We start from the raw sequence: 21,497 nt of genomic DNA, 5'->3' as shown, positions 1-21,497 counted from the left end.
TTTTTTACGTGTTGGTGTTGGAACCGCTGGATGAGGAGACTACTAGAGGTTATGACGTATGAGTGGACAACAATACAAAGAAAATATAAAGGAAATTCAACGAAAATTCACTTTTCTAGCATTATGAAAAAGCACTTGACTAACCGCTTTCAGAAAGCAGGGGGAATAATTGCTACCCTTAAAGGGATGGTCCAGTATTGGTGGAGATGAGAATTGGGCTTTTAACTTTTTGCGAGATACCAAGAAAATACTTATGATGTAGTACAGAGCATATCATTTTAAGAGGAATTCAAAGTTTATTTGATGAAAATCAGATTCGGAATGACAGAAACATCCAAAACACAAAGGAAAACAAAGCGATCGTAACAAAGTGTGGGTCCCACACTTTATTAGAATCGCTCTTTTTTGGATATCTCGGCCATTTCAAAACCAATTTTCATCAAATAAACGTTGAAATCCTCATAGAATTATATGCTCTTGCATATTTCATAAAAGGTTTCTCATTATCTCACCAAAAAAATGTTAGAAACCTGAAATTAGGTCTCAACCAGAACTGTACGATCCCTTTAACATATGTCAGTATCAAGTTGATGGAATTTGTAATTTTCATGAAAAATGAATTTTTGTGGAATTTTCTTTATATTTTCTTTTATATATTGTTGTCCACTCATACGTCATAACCTCTAGTAGTCTCCTCATCCAGCAGTTCCAACACCAAAACTTTAAAAATTCATAACTTTTGCATCGATTGCTTGATTTTCTTCAAACTTTCACTGATGTGTTCTACTAATGTTGCTGCTTTCACTCAATCCACATTGCTCTTTGGGTTTGACTTCCCTTTAATTTTGGACATGCAAGAGTGGTAGAGGTCCATTCTTTGTGTCCTTTGTACATCACATGCTTTAAGTACTAGGTACATTGTTTGTCTATGTGACATGTGATCATTATAGCTTGCCCGCATTGTAATTGCCTCTTTATCATGCAAAGTGCCAAAAGGGAAACTTTCCTTGTGTTGGTGACTCTGAGGGGACATCCAAAAAAAAAATAAAAAATGTTGCATTATGTTATTGAAAATTTCAAATACTTTCTTTACAGTGGTTGTGTAGCTTAAGGAAGAGAAAGTGCGTTCTTACTTTAGAGGCATTATTTACCATTTGCAGATGAAACAAAACCCAGCTTTAGTGCTTCAAAAGAGTTCTAAAATGTGAGTTTGGGATAGAAACAACTAATGTAAAAATGTTATTAGTATAATCAATATTAAGTATTGTTAAATGTACAAAATGTGAACAATAGTCATAATAAAATTGTTTCTAGAATAAACCATCTACAGCTTGGGTTTATTGAGAAAAGTAGTCATATCTCCCTATATTTTAGGCTTTATTGCAAAAATTTTATATGGTAAGATATTTTATGATACAACTTACAGTACCTACACATACAAATTTGTACGCATCAAATGTGATAAACATTTTTTAAAGCACTGTTCCCAATGATAACCAGTACCTTTGATATAAAGTTAATTGGCCCAGGAGTCAATTGAAAATGGCCCTTGGCACCATTTGTAGATAAATGACCCAGCACAGATACTGTATCTGCTACATTTTATGGTGGTTTCTGGAGTTATCTAGTGGGGTTGGTATTCAGTGGCATATGATAATGAGTAATCAGATATGCACTGGGTAATCTCTTGTCAGACATATTCGGCATTTTATCTCCTCAGTTGTCCAGTTTGGGTTCTCCACCATCTTCGTGGCCGCCTTCCCACTCGCCCCGTTCTTTGCCCTCCTGAACAACCTGATTGAGATCCGTCTGGATGCCTTCAAATTTATCTCCCAGCTGCGCCGGCCTGTGGCCAAGAGGGCCCAAGACATTGGTAAGCCCCATGATAAGGACAGTGCACCCTAATCTTTCTCTTTCTCTCATATGTTCACTCTGTATGTCTCTTCCTGTCTTTCTATCTGTCAAGCTATGTATTCACTGTATGCATGTGGATGTATTTAAAGGAAACCAAAACTCAGATATAAATGTGGATTGAGTGAAAGCAGCGATCGATCAAAACACATCAGAGAAAGTTTCAGGAAAATCAGACAATTGATTCAATAGTTATTGCCTTTAGACTTCATTCACACTTTTGGGAGACATTATTCTTCAGCTGTGCAAAATCTTGTGACATTTGCAAAAAGGGATATATGACCTTTATTGAAGTGATTTACGGCGCTTTGCCATACTTACCCATCCCAATTTTACAATTGCTATTCGTCCCCTCAACGCGAATAGCCACCGGTAATTTCTTTGCATTTTCCCTTTAAGCCCCTGAGAACCGAAGCGGGAAACCCCGCCAGGGGCCTATATAAGCAGCCCTCGCGCTGCGCCCTTCCTCTTTCGTTACCGCGCGACTTCATGAACACCGGTAGAAATCTTAACTGTACTCGATAACTTCAACGTGTGACTACAAACACGGCCCCTATTATCCCACTTACAAGGATGTCTGACAAACAAAATGAGTCGGCGAAGGCAAAGCCGAACTCAAAAGGAAATCCGGCGAAGGAAAAGCCGAGAGAGAGAAATGAAAACGTAGAAAGTAAGACCCAAAACTCCGCGGCGAAGGGAAAGCCGCCGGAGAAGAACAGCGGCAATGCGGCGGTGCAGTCAGCAAAGAATAAACCACACGAACGCGCAGGCGAGCCCGCAACTCCTATCCCACCCGCCACTGGTTCAGAGAAGAAATCTCCCCGTAGCGTGACATCCCAAACCTCACAGGGAACCAGAGGAAGAAAAAGAAAACCCTCCTCTCAAAAGAAAAACGAAGGGACTCCCGCTAAAATACCAACCACAGGCACAAATACCCTCCCAAACCCGGAAGATGCGGGGGAGTGGCTCATAAAAGCCCTACAGAACATAATTCCGAAAGGAATAATCCCCATCGAGACTGCCTCCGCTGTAGCGGGTAAGGAAACGAGGCAGCCACGCTCCTCGGGAGGGGTATCGACCTTCCCCGACCCAGATCCACTAGACGTAACTGGCGAGGAAAACTACGATTCGAGCCTAGGTAGACCCTCCCGATCCCATATTCGCACTAGCTATTACACGCAGTCGCGATCTCGGGCAGCCCGCGAAAACAATCCTAGCGGAGAACGTCGAGAGAAGGACAGAGACGCAGAAATTTCAATCATGGGAGAGTCTGATTCAGATCTCGATTACCATCGGCCACGCATTTCTAGCCGCGCCAGAAATTGGAGAGATTGCTCTATTAGCTCATTCTCGGAATCGGGAAATAGTGTTAACACAGCCCGCTACGCTTTGGTGAAGGGAAATCACGACCCAGAGAACGAACTAGCGGATTCTGTATCAGAAAGTGAACCTATTAACTCCGTTGCGGCGGCACGCACCGCTCGCTTGACATCACGTACCAGTGCTGCGCCCGATGACAACGATGACACAACGTCTGCAGCGTACATTCTGACCAAATACTGCCCTCAGCTGGCCGCCAGCGAGCAGTAAAGAAGTAAATCAAAACTTTCGAATCGCGGAAGACGACTACGAAAAGTTTCTCACTACCCCGTCAGTCCCAGACGTAGCTTTTCGCGTTGGCGATGCGAGTGTGAAAAAGCAGGGCAATCCGAATAGCCTGCGATCACGCAACTTCCGAAATAGCGAATGGCATCTGTCAGCCATCGATGCTTCAGCTAGAGCGTCAATGCGACTTGCGATATACCAAGGTTACCTCACAACCGCCTTCCTAGAAGCGGAAAGACTTGGCGTCGAAGAACAAGACAAAGAAAAAATCGGGGACATGCTATCAAAGGTGGCAGACATCCAGTACGAACAGGCGACACGTACTGCCCTCCTTTGCACACGGCTACGACGGGAGAAGGTGATAGAGGGTCTGCAATTAGACAGAGATGCAGCAAAAGCCCTCATGAAAGTCGAGACCGAGGGAAAGGACCTGTTCAGTGGTAAGTTCCAGTCCATCCTCGATGAGAATATCACCGCTAGCACTACAGCCGATAAGACGATATACAAGTTGTCTAGACCTACATACAAGCCTACTAGGACCTTCAGCAGTACTGGTAGACATCAGGCAAACTTCTCGAACCAAGACAGAGTGCCAGCCTACCGCCGTCAGTATCGGCGTGATGCCCCCTACACGGGCAGACAGAGTAGACCCACTACTAGCACTAGTAATCCACAGGACAATTTTCGTGGCCAAAGGGCTACATGGCATGGAGGCAAAGGTGACAAAAGACCTCAACCCTTCTTCTCACAAAGTGTGCACAAGAGTGCAAGGGGATCACGAGACCCTAGACCACAATTCTGACTATCTAGACCCAGATCTGCTCCAAATCAACAATCAAATACCAGTCGGGGGGAGACTACAGTGGTTCGGAAAAGAATGGGAAGACATCTCTCAAGACAAATGGGCCATAGCTATTGTCCAGACAGGCTACGCCCCTCAGCTAATCACTCCCGCAGAACAGATAAAGATCTACCAGAAAACTCCCCTACCCAAAGACCCAGAAAAAAGAACAGCTCTCCTTCAGGAAATAGACACCCTACTGCAAAAACAAGTAATAGACGAGGTAACACGAGACTCCCCATTAATCCTATCTCCAGTGTTCCTCGCCCCAAAACGATCGGGGGGATTTCGGATGGTACTGAACCTAAAAAAGTTGAACAAATTTCTATCCAACCAAACCTTCAAAATGGAAACCCTATCCACAATCCTCCCAACTGTAAAACCCACAGACCTCGCAGTTACGATAGATCTGAAAGACGCCTACTATCACATTCCCATCGACCACGACAGCCAACGCTTGCTAGGATTCTCAGTAAACAACAGGTACTTCCAATTCAAAGCCCTACCATTCGGACTAAAATCGGCGCCAAGAATTTTTACAAGATTAATCAGGATCCTAGCAGGAGAACTCAGAAGAAGAGGAGTCACTCTATTCTGCTACCTAGACGATTGGCTCATTTTGGCCCCATCCCACGAGATAATCACTGCCCACCTGAAAATGACAATAGACCTAGCCACCCATCTGGGATTCATAATCAACTTGAGAAAGTCGAACACTACACCAACAACAGACCCAGAGTTCTTAGGGGCCAAACTGTCCATACCCCGGCTAGTAGCCTACCCAGTGGAACACAGAGTAGAGAGAGTAATGGCAATAGGGAAGAAACTACTGTCGACAACAATGTCGAAGGCAAGACTGTGGCTAACCTTCTTAGGACTCTTGTCGAGTCTGGTAGACGTGGTACATATGTGCAGGATGCTAATGCGACCCATCCAACTTCACCTGCTGAAACATTACCGACCCAGATATCATCCCCTCGACAAACTAGTCCCTCTATCACCAGAGGTCGCAACTGCAATACAGAGGTGGATAAATTCTCGTGTACTACACAAAGGAAAACCAACGAGGAACCCCTCCCCCTCTTTGACAATAACGACAGATGCATCTCTCCAGGGCTGGGGAGCTCACATCTCAGACAAGAAAATTTCGGGATGTTGGGGGAGAGAAGAAGCAAAGCTGCACATAAACGTACTGGAAATGAAAGCAGTCCAGCTGGCACTGAGAGAATTCCAAACACAAATAATGAGCAGATGCATACTGATAAAGTCAGACAACATGACAGTAGTATCGTACATAAACAGGCAAGGGGGCACAAGATCCCCAACCCTCTGCCGCCTGACAGTGCAGATCTTAGAATGGTGTCTAAAACACAACATCTCTCTGAAAGCATGCCACATACCCGGGAAGGAGAACTACATAGCAGATTTTCTATCCCGTGGGAAGTATCTCCCCAACGAATGGCAACTCAATCGGGAAATAGCGCACAGAGTAATCGATATAACGCAGTCTCAGATCGACCTGTTTGCATCCTCTCTAAACAAACAACTTCCCATATATTGCACGAAACATCACGACCCACAAGCCTTTGCAATAGACTCACTCTCGACGTCGTGGAAAGGGATGTTAGGTTACGCCTTCCCACCATTCTCAATGATCCCAAAAGTGCTCGAGAAGGTAATAACGGACAACGCAACAATCTTCCTTATTGCCCCATGGTGGCCTCGAAGACCATGGTTCCCACGTCTGACGAAACTGCTCGTAGACATCCCCAGAACGCTCCCAGCAAAGAAAGACCTACTGAAACAACCAGGTACACAAACGTATTACCCGAATCCCGGGAAACTAAGCCTGACACTCTGGCCCATTTCAGGAGAAACGCAGAAGACGCAGGCCTTTCAGAAAGGGCTGCCAATATGGCTGCTAGATTTCTCAGACCCTCCACAAGGAACACTTATGATTCAAGACTGCAACGATTCTACACATGGTGTGACAACAGGCAGATTGATCCAACCTCAGCCCCTCTAGGTAAGATAGCAGATTTCTTACTCTTACTATTTGATGAGGGACTTAGTATTTCCACAATTAGAGGGTACAGATCAGCTATCGGAGCTATCCACACAGGTTTTAGTAACGGAGAAACAGTATCCAATTGCAGATTTCTGTGTAGACTAACCAGAGCTTTCTTTCTACAGCATCCCCCTCGGCGAGTTCTATGTCCCAGGTGGAGCCTGCCCAGCGTCCTACGGGGACTTACCAAAGCTCCATTCGAACCAATGCACAAGGCTTCCTTGCTTGATTTGTCAGTAAAGACGGTATTTCTCCTAGCCATAGCGACAGGTGCGAGACATAGTTTGGTCCATGCCCTCACAATCGAATCAGGTCACATTCGCTGGGAAAAGGATAGAGTTCGTATGATCCCGAAACCGGGCTTTATAGCCAAAAATCAGAGAGAATCTTCAAAACCTTGTGAGGTGGTAATTCCAGCTATGAAAGCATTCTCGTCAGTATCAGAGGACAGACTTTGGTGCCCCGTACGAGCCCTTAAATGGTACATTAATCACACCGAAAAGATCCGTAAATCTAAACAGTTGTTTGTCAGTTCAACTGAACCCCACGGCCCAGCCTCCTTAGACACAATTTCCCGATGGATAGTGCGAGGGATAAAGGCAGGAGGGGATGAAACTTTATCCTCAGAATCGCTTAGAGCCCATGACACGAGAGGAGTAGCAGCATCATGGGCCCTCTTTAAGGGCGTATCTCTAGAAGAAATCCTGCAAGCAGCATACTGGGCTACCCCAAACACATTTATCTCTTACTACCTTTCTGATGTAATAAGCCAAGGGACAGAATTTGCAAAAGCAGTGTTATCGTGCCCCTCTCAGGTCTAACGCGGACTTGAAAGACAAGAAATGGTAGGGGAAACCAGTAGTAACGAAAATTTGTCAGTGGTGTATTGCCTACCCTCCTCCTATAAATATCCGTTGGAATCTAGCAATTGTAAAATTGGGATGGGTAAGTATGGCAAAGCGCCGTAAATCAGAATACTCAGAAGTGAGTATCTTATTTACTAGCGTAGCCATACTTACCCATGAACCCTCCCTCCTCCCCGGTGGCAATTTCACCACTTGGTTAAGGGGTACGAAAGAGGAAGGGCGCAGCGCGAGGGCTGCTTATATAGGCCCCTGGCGGGGTTTCCCGCTTCGGTTCTCAGGGGCTTAAAGGGAAAATGCAAAGAAATTACCGGTGGCTATTCGCGTTGAGGGGACGAATAGCAATTGTAAAATTGGGATGGGTAAGTATGGCTACGCTAGTAAATAAGATACTCACTTCTGAGTATTCTGATATCACATATGCCTTCAAATGTCATTGTGTATGAGTATGTCTTTACCCCCGGATGTTACCAGAAAGTCACATGTCCCAATGTATTGTCTCCCTGTCTCCAGGTGCTTGGTATGCCATTCTGGTATCTATTGGCAACCTGTCTGTTCTGACAAACGTAAGTATACAGAACTGGCATTGATGCCTAGAAATGGCCTCTGTATGATACACCTTTGTATTTGCATTCATTCCATACAATGAAATCTACTTTGTGCATAGCTCTGGACACTTTTTTATGTTCATTTATATGCACCTGAAAATCATGTTCGAATCAGCTTTACTTGATTGATTTATAGCACTTGTCTGTTGATGTTTGTGTGGGGTCTTTTTATGTGCTGAGAATATTTGCTGCATGTTTTGAATGTGTGATCAGTGAAATTTTTTCTCATCGAAGATGGTTGATAACTTTTCAATGATTTGGGTTGTTTTTTTTTTCCTTGGCTTTGCGCATTATCTGTGTGGATGTTATGAACAGTCAAAAAATGCAGGGAGTTATTTGAAGTGCAGTGGAAGAAAAATCAGTCGTACTGAATACTACTTTGTTTTACTATCAAGTCTGATTCTTTTCACAGTACTGTTAATTCCTGAAAAGAGTAAGAAATTGTTAATCCTCACACCAGATATTCAGTTACCACTGTTAAAGCTGGACTTGAATAGATAGAACTGCTTTAACAAGACAAAATTACAGCAACATTACCAAGACACATTAACTCTACCATTTAGACAGGACCAGACATCAGTTTGAATGGACTCATTCCTCTTTAGACATCCTTCCAATTTAAAAACTTTGTTTTAAAAAAAAAAATCTTCCCATGAAAAATCAAACAAAAAACATGCAATTTATGGAATGAATGTAGCCATGGTCATCACTACAAAACAAATCCCTTGCCCAGTCTCAAAAGCTATGCGTACAAAGTAATTGTGTAAACATAGTTTAGGATTTAGTGCCAAGCAAAGCAGAGTCATGGACCTAGCACACATGGACATTCATTGCTCGTTTATTACTTCAAACACCTGTTTCTATGAAAAGCATCACAATAACACTTTATAGATGGTTTCTTGCTGTGACCTCATCATGCATCACCAACAGCCAGCCTGGAATCGAACAAGACAGCGCTTTGAGATATCCAAAAGCTATGTACATGCGCAGAAGATAATAACTCTCTTAAATTAAGAAAAATGCATGTGAAGTTATAGTATACACTGGGAAATCATCGCTCATTTAATTTCATTTTCAAAACACACATACTTTACGAGAGAAAGCAAGTATTTCGGCAGGTTGGTTGTAATTTGTTAATCTAATTTTCCCCATTTTTCACACATTGTTTCAGAGTAAACATTGACGGTAATGGTAGATGACTTGTATGTCTTACCATTAAGCAACATTACATGCACGTCCACAGGTATCCACTTCAGTAATTACTAATTTTGAGACACAAAATTGGTCATGATTTGACATTTGCTGCTCCCCATCATTGTCGATTTTCCAAAGGCAGTTAAGTCTGAAAAGACACCTCAGCCAAATAAAACCGAAATGAGGGAAATGGTTCTTTTGTCAGTGACAACGAACAGTTACACAATCATCATTGTCCAAACATCTGGATGTACTCATCAAGATGCACATAATCAGGTGGCGGCGATGCAGGTCGGATCAAAGAAAGACCTCCGTTCATAGTCCATGTGTGTAGTACATAGGTCCATGGCAGAATGTAGTCCTGCTTGCACACTGAGCCGACCGTAGCACCAGCAGTCTGCACTTCACAGCTTCAAGAAGAAATTTATAGGAAATAATATCATATAAATTGACTGTTTTCCATCATTTAATGTTATTTTGATTAATTTCTAACATAAATCATGCAATAAAGTTGTCTCTGCTTTGAATATAAGAATCTTTATTTTTACCAAATTTGAGCACTGGAAAAAGTTCGATGCGGCTACGAAAAGTGCCAAATCTGTGACGTCACCACGTGTGTATGCAACCCAGTGGGATTTACGTATCTATAGGCAAACTGTGCGCACTTTTCAGGAAATTGGTGTGTAATTTGTCAATCTAGAATAAATCGTCCGCCAGAACTATATATTCACGTCGTGAAATTGTTTGTTTGTTTGTGTTCATTGGAATCATATTTTACACCCATAGATTTACGGAAAACGAAGTTTTAAAAGCACAAAACCTATCGTCAGCTCAAGATTCACGATTGCCGTGATCAGCTGTTCCTTCGTACAGCAACAATTTACTGTTATTATTGACACAACAAATCGATCATTGTGGGGGAATTGCGTATAGCTGAGGTATACATACTCATGAAGGATGATAACTAAGTCAAAGGGCTGTAATTGATTGGAAATCATTTTTACACCCATAAATTTACGGAAATACGACGTTTGAAAAGCGCAAAACCTACCGTAATCAGCTCAAGATTCGCGATTGCCGTGATCAGGTGTACGCACAACAGTACCAGCAGAATCGGCAGTGAGAGGTATTCCTTGATGCCGTGATTTCAGCTTGATTCTTCTTCGAAATGGCATGATGAAGGTTTGTTAGATAAATGTGACCTTTTTCTCTTGTGTGTTGGTTTAAATTCTAATTTCTACCTCAACTTGCTAAAAAAAAACACTCTAACAAAGCGGGAAACTGCAACATTTCCGTGCTGAGCAGCAGTCACGATACACTGCAAGCATGCATCGCTGCTGCAGCGATCCCCATAGTATAACACGTAGGTTGCTTGTAAACAAGGGGGTCCTCGGCGCAGTTGACCAATCGTGAACACGTATTTCGATCACTTGTCTTGGTAAGCAACAAGGCTGTTTACGCGATGTTTCAGATGAATTTGTGAATGAAAGTGAGTAGCATGACATCATGCCATGACCATACTTGGAATAAGCAGAGGTAGAGCTTTCTGTAGGTACCAAATGTGTCAGGGTTCAACGCAGAATATCTAAAACACGATCGCCAAAAGAACAGTCATTTTCGCCGTAAGCGAAGGCGATTTGGTCTTTAGACGTAAGATTTTGGCCAACATTTGAGATTGACATCCCACTTTTCTCTTCAAAATTCCACATTTTGTAGGTTGTATTTTGAAATGTTGTTGATATCAGTCAGAAACTAGAAAATTTCCCCTACAACGTGATACCAAAATGTCAATTTGGTCCCTGAGGTAGGTCATTTTTTGACCTTTTTCGGGCTGTAGCGCGAAATCACATTTGCCGAGAAGTTTCGGGTTTTGCCAGAGCGGGTCTCATATAGACGTACGGCAAATCAGCTCATACACATTAGGTGACGTCGCTCAAATCCGATGTTTCTTGTAGCGAACGGAGCTACGTGGTCATGGAAATTGGGTGTTTTTCAATCTCAAAAACAGTTTGGGGGTAAAGTTACATCGTCTAAAAGATATCCAGTTTTGTTAACTAGCTTCTTAGCTTTCCGTAGATATCGAACTTGTCATATTTCTAGATTCTCTATAAATTTCTGCTTTTAGCAGTGGCTGCATTGCAGACCAACAGGTGCCTGGTAAATTCATTAACACCAGTGACTGATAAAAGGAATTCGGCAACAGAAGACGCTACTTGAGTAACTAGGAGGAGACTGTTGTTTCTAAGGTTGATGCAATTTCCTGTTTTTGTTTTTTTGTACACGTGTGCGTGTCAGCCCTAGATACAAGTTTATCACAACAAAATTTTCTGTCTCAACAAATTTAATGAAAATGTCTCTGATGAATGTATAGGATTGCATAGCACACATTCTGAGCTTGTCTGTGCAAGGTACTGTATCACAAGGACAATGACATAGGATGCTCATATATTCCAGTAATGTATGTAGCAATGCAATTCCACTACAATACCACTTGCTAGACAAGTTCACCTCAGTAGAATTTACATTGTATGCATGTGTTCTTCTTTTGTTTTGCTTCCTGGAGAACCCAATCATGCATTTTTGTGTACGTGAAGCTGCTATGCCACCGTCCTTGTTCACTGTGATTTGTTTTTTAATTTTGAAAACATTCTTACTCCTCATCCCAACTGCTGTAAATTCTGAAACTCTGCCCGGCGTAACCAACCTATAGATGTTTAAATCCATCATCCAGAAGTCCCTTTTAAAGGGATGGTACAGTGTTGGTGGAGATTTGAATTGGACTTTTAACTTTATGTGAGATACCAAGAAAACACTTATGATATAGTACAGATCATACGTACCATTTATTTGATGAAAATCGGGTTTGGAATGACTGAAACATCTTAAAACAAAGTAAAACAAAGCGATCGTAATAAAGTGTGGGTCCCACACTTTGTTAGAATCGCCTCTTTATTGGATATCTCGGTCATTTCAATAGCAATTTTTATCAAATAAACATTGAATTCCTTATAGAATTACATGCTTTTTCATATTTCATCAGAGGTTTCTCATTATCTCACCAAAAAATGTTAGAAATCTGAAATTAGGTCTCGACCAAAACTATATGATCCCTTTAAGCAGGGGTCAACTGTATAATGTGCATATGTACACTGTATGTGTCTAAGTATGTGTGTCTGTGTGTGTGTTTGTGCAAAATGTCTCTTCACCACATATGAACGATTTAAGTGATGTGTTTGGTGCATGCACTCTGCATTTCTTCCCCAACATCAGGCCCTGGTGATTGCCTTCACTTCAGAGTTCATCCCAAGGCAGGTGTACAAGTATCTCTACGGTAACAGGACCCTGACTGGGTACACCGAGTGGTCCCTCTCGTACTTTGACACCAATGATTTCCAGAACAAGTCCCGCCCCTTGGACGAGACCTACCCAGGAGACGCAACCTCCGGCGACCCGAAGTGGAACGATACCGTCGGCATTTGCAGGTACGTAACCGTAACCCCCCAGGTTTGACCCTGACTCCACCCCCCCCCCCCCACACACACACACACCAGAGCAACAACTGACGTATGGGAATTAGATTTTCATGACTGAACTGTAGTTAAGAACAGGTGCATGTCGGGGGGAGAGATGTCAATGAACGGAACACACCAGTGAATGATCTGGTGATTAAAGGACCAATGGCAGATATAATGTACATACATGGTGGGTTGAAGTAATAATTCAAGGGCTGAGCAGATTTTAATAATACTTATACAATCCTTGAAGATTTATGAAGCAATGCTTTTTGCATTTTTGCAAAGCATCCAATACCCATGTTGACTGAAAGATTACAATGAGAAAAAAAAAATCCAAAAGGGAATTCTTGTTGGACATTTTGTTTGAATAGGCAGGTTTACTAATAGATTCAAATTTTATGCATGCCTTTCTGACAGTGGTTCTTCTTGGCGTGAACCTGCTACACATGGAACACATGGACATTCACCGCTGGTTAATTATTAAATTCATGCACCCGTTTCTATCAAAAGCATCACAAAAACATTTTAAATATGCTCTCTTGTTTTGATCTCACCATCACCGCGGACAGCCAGCCTGGATATAAACAAGATGGCACTTTGAAGAGTCTGAAAACTATACATGTGCAGAAGATCATAACTCTCTTAAATCAAGAAATATGCATGTGCACATATAGTGTATATTGGGAAATCATTGCGCAAGAAATTTCATTGCGAAAAGCACATCTTTCACAAGAGAAAGCAAATATTTTGGCAGGTTGATTGTGATTTGTAGTCTAATTTTTCCCATAATATGCATGTTGTCTCAGAGTAAACGTAGACAGTAACAGTAGATGACATGTTATTATTATTATTGTTATTATTATTATTATTTGTTTGGCCATACAATTGCAATATAGCATACATACAAAGGTATATGTAGAAAATGTTACGGGAGTGACACATGCTCACAAATATAAAATTCTTTACTATTACCCAGAGGCATGTGAGCCCTCATGTGTCACTTCTTTATTGTCACATCATGTGCAGTATGTCTTTAAAAATGTTGCATGCATGTTCTGAAGTGTCCACTTCATTAATTTTGTGACACTAAATTTGTCATGTTTTGAGGTTTACTGCTCCCCATTATTGGTGTGTATTCAAAGGCAGTTAGTATACAAATAATGACTGCTATGAGGGGCACAGTTAAAATTATGGGCCCAAGATGATGTGAAAACTGTAACTATGCCCGAAGCGAAGCTGAGGGCATGGTTATGGTTTTCACATCACCGAGGGCCTACATAATTTTAACTGTACCCCGAATATCAAGCAGTCATTATTTGTTTTATATACCGAAAATATAGATTCCGAAATATAGATACCGAAAATATAGATTCTAGTCTCTTTTACAGCACTCGTAATCAATGCTGATCGACGGCGCGGCGGTCGTTTCATTGGTGCATACAGTGATCATCTATGTGTACAGTGTACGTGTACTACCGTAACAAAGTAACGGGGTTGCGACTGTCTCCAAACCAGTCCGCTAGTCTCTTTTACAGCATGCTGATTGAATGCCCGGCGGTTGTATCATTGGTGCGTAAATATGAGCGATCTATGTGTATGGGGTCGCGACTGTCTCCAAACCTATTTACTAATTGTGCCCGGGCCCCGGTCACAGTAACTCAAAAATATGGCACAGTTATTTTCATGACTCCCCTTTTAACCAATCAGATGAGAGGATTCTCGAAATGAGTTATATAAAATCTGATAAAGCACCTTAGGCAAATAAGACCGAACTGATGACGCACTATTGCACATAGATTTGTATCATCATTGTCCAAACATCAGGGTTCCCATTTCATAAAAAGTTGATACTCTTGCTGGAATGGTAATTATCATGTTGATGACAAGAATCCAGCTTCCTGATCGGCTGTTGCTATCGGAAGTTGCCATTCCAGCAAGAGTTGCTGTCCTAACCTCTTTAATGAAATGGGGCCCAGATGGTACAGTACTCGCCAAGATGCACGTACATGTAATCATGTGGTGACAGTGATGATGGGATCATAAGAAGACTTCCGTCCGTAGACCGTATGTGTGATAGGTCCGTGTTCTTCGCAACCTGAAAGTTTGCCTGATGTTTGCCCCAAGAATTGAAAAGTGTTTTTAAGGCACAGATTAAAGGAATAGCTCGTTACCTCATCAGGACTGAAGATAAATCCATAAATTTTAATGTGAATTTGAATATGATTGTTAACCAGTCTATTCGTTGATATTCAGTGGATGGCATTCTGATGCCAATTTCTCTCTTTTTTTTCTCCTGCTTTTTTTCTTTCTGAAAGTTCAAGGGCATGTGGAAGAGGGATAGGAAAGAACGGAGTCATTCAACCTTTAAAAGAGCCTGAAATTTTAACAGGCAGCTTTGCCTTAAGCCCACTTTGACTTTCATTGAAAAAATAAATTCCAACAAGTAAGACACTGAAAATGCAAGCAAAATATAGAAAAAAGAATATTGCAGAAAGTACTGTAAATTTGAACTTTCAGAGGATTGCACAAAACAGTGATTTTGCTTAAGTTTGCATAGCTTATGACATTTATGAAGTGTTGATGTCATTGATTCATCAGTTGTTGTGCATACATCTTGACTTACTGTAAAACATGATATATTCGCGGCTTGAATTTTTCGCGAATTGGAGCCGACGGCCTTTTTTGCGGCATGAAATTTTCGCGAACTGCCACTGGCATTCAATGCATATAGCGTAGACAAGAACTTTCATGTGCATTTTAATTTCGCGAATCTTGTTGCTCGCGAAATTAACGAAATTAAAATGCAAGCGAACATTCATCGTTTTACAGTATATACTGTCTGAATCTCTCTCTTTATGGTCAATAGTATGACAGTGGGAAATTACTCTGTAAAAGGAATCAGTGCTTCCCTGAAGAACTGTAGAATTACTTGATGCAAAGTGTACTTGTGCTTTATTTCAATTTCATTGCATGTGGGGAATTTAGCAGATATTTGTGCGCAAACCAGAGGGCGGGTTTGGAAGTAGATATTATCGCCTAATCTAGTGCCAGATATGTAATTGTGATTGGTGGCTCTGTGTTTCATGAAATAATATGTGACTTTCTCATGATGCATTTGGCATTCATCAATGTGTCATAAGTGGTCGTGATGCCGGAAATGATGCTTTGCTCTGCTCTGTGTAGGTACCGCGGCTGGTACGACGCCCAGTACGAAGCTACCCTGGACTACTGGCTCGTCGTTGCGATCAAGCTGGCATTCATCATCATCTATGAGGTAAGTCCCTCTTTGACTGGCCAATGTTGTGACAGGCTTTTGTAGCTTGGATTGACGCTGCTGTTGGATGTGTATGTGTGTGCATATATGTGTCCATACTACAGTTTCTTTTGCAATAGTATAGGCCAGTTCACAGGTGTTATCTGAGCATGTACAAATAAAGGTCATTGTATACTTTCTGACATTGACTTGTTATTGAGGTGTTGGAAAAATTTGATAGGTCTTTATTAAACCTAAGTTGTAGATATTTATGTATGAACTTCAAGGTGCTGATTGAAATATAAAGTGGTGAATGTTTATTCTTTTTCATCCATATTAAGAAAAGTCATTCTTGCAGGACTTACAATGTTCCCTGTTAATAACCACTTTTTACTTGGCTGTGTTCAAATGCTCTTTTAAAAGATTAATCCATGTTTGTATCAAGTCTTTGGTTTAGATATCACAGCAGATCATTGCCAACTGTGAGCTGGCTTATTGGGATAAATTGGAAAGAAAGCAGAGTGAATGTTTGTGGATTTTTGACTTGATTTTGGGGCTGTCAATCTGTCACTAGCCACAATCACACTGGCAAAACTTTTCAAAGTGTAACTTTTAGAACACACCTCACAGTTGGCTCTTCCGTTCATACTGATGGCCAAACTTCTCAAAGTTTCAGTACTCAAAAGTTCTTCTGGCGTGGGTCACTGGTGTGTGTGTGTGTGTGTGTGTGTGCATGTAAGACGAAAGTGTGCGCCTTCTAACAGCTAATGATTGTTAATTCAACAATGCACAAAGGTACACTATAGCCCATAAACAGGTGGTGGTCTAGTCACGTGGCAAACTTAGTAAAGTATCAGCTTTTAGCAGTGAGAAGATTTGCAGGGGTTCGAGAAATTTCCCAAGTTGTAGTTGGAAGTTTGGCAAAGAGTTTTGCAAGAAGTTTTCGTGAAGTTTGAGTTAGCACTGGCAAAATGTTGAGAACTTAAACTTCATGAAGTTTTGCTTATGTGGCTACATTTACTGCATATTATGTGTCAAGCCTAGAATGTTCACTACTTTACACTTTTTGACAGGCAAAGCATTGTTCTTAGTACTTCCTCTGCACTGTGATGTAGTTGCCTTTGGCAAGTGATCAAGTGGGTTTGAAGAACCTGCACCTCTCTGTCTCTTGTGAAAAAACAAGACCAAAAACCCAAAGTAAACAACTGATACTGGATGCTTTGATTTTGTTGATGGATGTTAGATTGTTTTTGTTTGTGTTGATGATTGATACACCTGGTAGCTGGTACAGTGTATGTAGATGTGCTAGTGTGTGTGTTTGTGTGTGCAATTTGGGAGGCAAAAATATGTCCTTCTTGTTGTGTTTTTATATACTTTTTTTTTTAGCTACAAGATGTGGAAACCAACATGTCAGGCTTGTTAATTGTGTAACTGGATATTGTCCTGGTGGTGAAATGCATATGTTGAAAGCGTATGGAGTGGATTTTAACATACATGTACATTGTATGCGTACAAAGCCATGTTCCCCCTTGTTGTTTCGGGAGCATGTTTACTGATGTCTGTGGTGCTGGAATTGACATTGACAATATAAAAATGTGATGATTGTTTTGAAGGTGTTTTGTTTTGTTTTGTCGTTGTTGTGACTTGTATTGGCCAATTTAGCCTACAAATCAAGCTTTGAATATATATATTTACATCAAAACTCATGTGTGTCATAAAATATGGATATTGTGGGTTTTGTGGTTTTATGCATTATCAATGTGATGCTGTAATGCTGTTGCACATTATCATTGTGGAAAAGGTTCACTAAGAATTGAGAATGAGGTAGCTAACATGTGCAAAATGTATTGTTTGATTCAGGTGGTACTCATGGTGTGGGTCTTTTTCTTTTTCTCTTTTGGAGGGGGGGGGGAGGGGGCATTTTCTGCTATTTCTTACTTCCAAAACACAGAAAATTGAAATATCAATTGTACATTTAGTCGCTGAAGCGACAAGACTTTGTATCTACAAAATGTCAGATGTTCAGGAGAGCAAAACAACATGGCAACCAAAGCACTCGTATATCAAATGGGATTACCTTTCTTTTGACATGCAGTGGTGGCTTCATATTTGGGGTAAGACAGCTAGGAATTGGACAGGACATCACTTAACTGATTATATGACCATTATTTTTTTTTTTTTAAAGAGTTGTTTTTACCAAAATTTGAGATTCAAGGTCATGTCACCCCAGCGATGATATGTGTATGTACAAAATTAACGTAATAGTTGCCAGAAGAAATGTTTGAGACTTTGGAATTTTAGTAATTTTAATAATGCAAAGAGGAGTTTCTCTGGCTTCATATCAATATTCGACATACCTAAATCAGTTTTTTTTTTTTTTTTTAAAGGAAAAGAAAGTTGGATGGAAAAGGGGCTTTGAAGATACAGGTCTATTAAAACATGCTGACACAGCCTTTATTTTGGTTGGACCAGACAGAAAGTTTTATGATGCACAGGAACATTATGATGTTGTATACCACATATTAGCGAGTCTAATTCTTCACAGTTCGAAACTTCTCGACAATTTCGTGAGTGATTCAATTTGCAATTATGTAATACAGTACTAAATGTAGAAATGTGTCCTTGCACCTCACATTCACATTGGGATCAGAGTTGATATATTCACATGTTTTTGAATTTGTGAAAAGTGCCTAAATTGCAAAGTTTGTGGAAATAAAAAACCTCACAGAATATTTTGCATTTGCAGTAATTATATGTACATTTTCCCCACTTTTTTTTTTTCTTCGTTTGATAAAAAGCTGATAGTGGGATTAAGGATGGTGCACCTGCAGTCTGAGTAGTGCTATATAACACTAGAATGTAACATGAACCCAGTGCATATATCAATAATTGGCTTGTTCACAAAGTACCTACATGTACATTTGGGGACATATGATCCCATATCATGCTGAAAGGAGCACAGCACTGAAACATTAGAAAGGAATCCAATACAGCAAATCAATTTAAATGAGATATCAAATTTAATTTAATGCAATATCAAATGCCAAAGACAAGAAGTCGTTCAACTACCATCTTCCCGCAAGAGGGATACACTTTCATGTTTAAAGAAAGGATTTAGCATTTTAGTGTGTAGGAGACATATGGCATACCACATCGATCCTGTCTCACCTCTGTCATCATATACACTAACACATCTTTCACATGGTGTATACACACTGAATGGTTCCGCTGAGTGGATCATGTGATACACTTTGTACATTTAGTTTCTCCCAACCTTGTCTACACCTGTTACATCACATAGTGAGGAAAGGAGCTATTCATTAATCACTTTTGTATATCCTGTTCTCATGCCTATAGTGTTTACTTGTCCTTGTACCTCTTGTTTATGTGAACAGATAATTGTTTTTGTCTCATAGTGATTATATAATCTCATCTCTGTCTCTTTCCATTAAACTGTATACCCGTAAGTGTCTTTGTGTTCAGCCGAATGCCCACTATGCAACCTGAGCCTGCGAGCTGGTGCGAGCTGTATTAAGCGCCAAGTGTCCCATGGCCTATTTTGTTACGAAATCAGTCATTTCGTAATGAAATGGTGTCATTTAGTAACGAAATAGGCCATGCGACACTTGGTGCCCCATACAGCTTTCAGGGTCAGGTCGCACAGTGAGCATTGGGCATTAGACACAGTCAACCTTGCTTAAGTCGACATCGCAGTAATTTAAATAATCGCCTATTAGTTAAAAGTCTTCACAAGTCCTCTACTCTTTATATTCTGTTGATTCTAATCCCTCATAAGTCAGATTTTCTCTAAATTGAAGCAATTTCTTCAGTACAAATAGATTTGACTTTAAGGCAAGGTTGACTATACATATATTTTTTCAGGGCTCAACACTAACCTTTTTTTTTTTCTCTGGTAACCTGTTCCAGCCCCTGATATTTTTGTGACCCAAAATAAAAGGAACCATATCAATCCAATTTAAATTCTAATTGCCCAATTGGGCCACCAGAAGATAACCTCATTGAAAATTTGGTAGCCATGGGCCACCAGGCCACTGCTATTGAAATGTCAAGCCTTGTATATTGTGTGTGATTCAGTGTGATCCTAGTGCAATTATAGTTTAAATGAGATAAAATCACTCCTGTTGTTGCTCACCCATGCGAATACATATCTTGTTATACCAGCATGCATATTTTCAAATCATTGCTTTAAAAAAAAAAAAAAAAAAAAAAAAAAAGGACAGATAAAATGATTGCTGTATTCAATTGTCATATCCTGTTTGTGAGTGTATTACCTATCTCGATTCTTGTCCATCCCCTCTGCTCTCTCACTCTCACTCTCTGTGTCTCACTATCTTAATCTTCCTCTCTATCTCTCCTCTCTAATTCTATTCTAACCCCTCCCTTCTTCTCTCTCTCTCCCTCTCTCTCTCACATTCTGATATATCTTGCCTCTCTCTCTCTGTCTCTCTGTGTCTTTGCCTCCATTTGCTTCGGCCACACACATAGCATCTCATACTCTTCTTCAAGTTCTCGCTGGCTTACATCGTCCCCGACATGCCGGAGTTTGTCAAGAACCAGATAAAGCGGGAGAACTACCTGGCCCAGCAGGCTCTCCACACGGCCCTGGTGGAGAGCAGGGGAAAGAGCAACAAGCTGGTGCCCCCGGGCGGACCCTCCCAGGACGGGGCCGCGGGCGCGGAGCCTTGAGGCCCAGCCGCCGCTGCTGCCCACTCGTTCATTTCATCAGCCGAAAAATCGTCTCATCAAATCATACCGTTGTTCACCACCAGATACATGCACACATGCACACATTCTCAAGCAACTGAGAACATGAACACACACACACCCTGTTCCCATCAATGTATTCCTGCCCTTTATAACTTAAGCGACCATTTTGATGCAAAACTCATATCATTGCTGTGGGACAATATTTACCAACATATTATGCAACATCTTCATTCATATGCCAAAAAAAAAAAAGGAGAGAGAGAAAAAAAAAACAACCTGGTGAAATGAATACACCCATTCCTACTCCCTCCTCCTTCCAAAAAAAAAAAAAAAAAAGAAAAGAAAAAGAAAGAAGGACTTGGATTACCTTGAAAACATACAGTGAGAGCGAATGGTGAAGTTAGCACCTCTTTTTCAGTGTGGTCATACTGAATACTGCTTCTTTGTGGATTGCATGATAATTTCATAGTCCTGACTCTTTATAATTCTTTCCTTTAATCTGTACTCTGTCATGACAAACTAAACTTAGAGTGTGTTGACATCATACAGAAAACTCAAAATTCTCTCACAGCTTTCTCTCGTTCACAGCTTCTTCTTGAGATGTGCTAATACCTTAAGTTGTATTGAGGAAGAATGCATATTTTCCTGCTTTAAACGCAATCAATATATTTGCTCATATGCTGTAGCTTGTTTTAAAGGTAAAAGTTATGTAAGAGATTTTCTTAAGAGTTTTAGACCAGCTTGTGGTATCACAATATTACCTTCCAGTCTGTATGTGAAAGATGGGTTCATGTACATATACAGTGATAATTGTTTGACCCTTGAACCAAATTTATATGTTAGTTGTGTATCACAATTGAGTAATTTTGGTGCAACTACTGATCAGTGTGTAGTTTCCTTTTGTTCATGTA

The 21,497-nt window shown here is 40.8% G+C and overlaps 1 protein-coding gene across 1 annotated transcript in view; it reads left to right on the top strand.

Moving 5' to 3' along the window:
* Positions 1 to 21,274, top strand: part of LOC140228594 (anoctamin-4-like) — a 108,736-nt gene extending 87,462 nt beyond the window's left edge. The window contains exons 22-26 of the mRNA XM_072308824.1: positions 1,721 to 1,873; positions 7,802 to 7,854; positions 12,361 to 12,572; positions 15,789 to 15,879; positions 20,365 to 21,274. Of these exons, the coding sequence (XP_072164925.1) occupies positions 1,721 to 1,873; positions 7,802 to 7,854; positions 12,361 to 12,572; positions 15,789 to 15,879; positions 20,365 to 20,565 (710 nt within the window). The 3' untranslated portion in view covers positions 20,566 to 21,274. The remainder of the gene's footprint in view (positions 1 to 1,720; positions 1,874 to 7,801; positions 7,855 to 12,360; positions 12,573 to 15,788; positions 15,880 to 20,364) is intronic.
* Positions 21,275 to 21,497: the final 223 nt, after the last annotated feature.

This window comes from Diadema setosum, chromosome 5 (genome assembly GCF_964275005.1).
Source record: "Diadema setosum chromosome 5, eeDiaSeto1, whole genome shotgun sequence".
Taxonomy (NCBI): Eukaryota; Metazoa; Echinodermata; class Echinoidea; order Diadematoida; family Diadematidae; genus Diadema; species Diadema setosum.
This window is presented reverse-complemented; position numbering and strand designations above follow the sequence as displayed.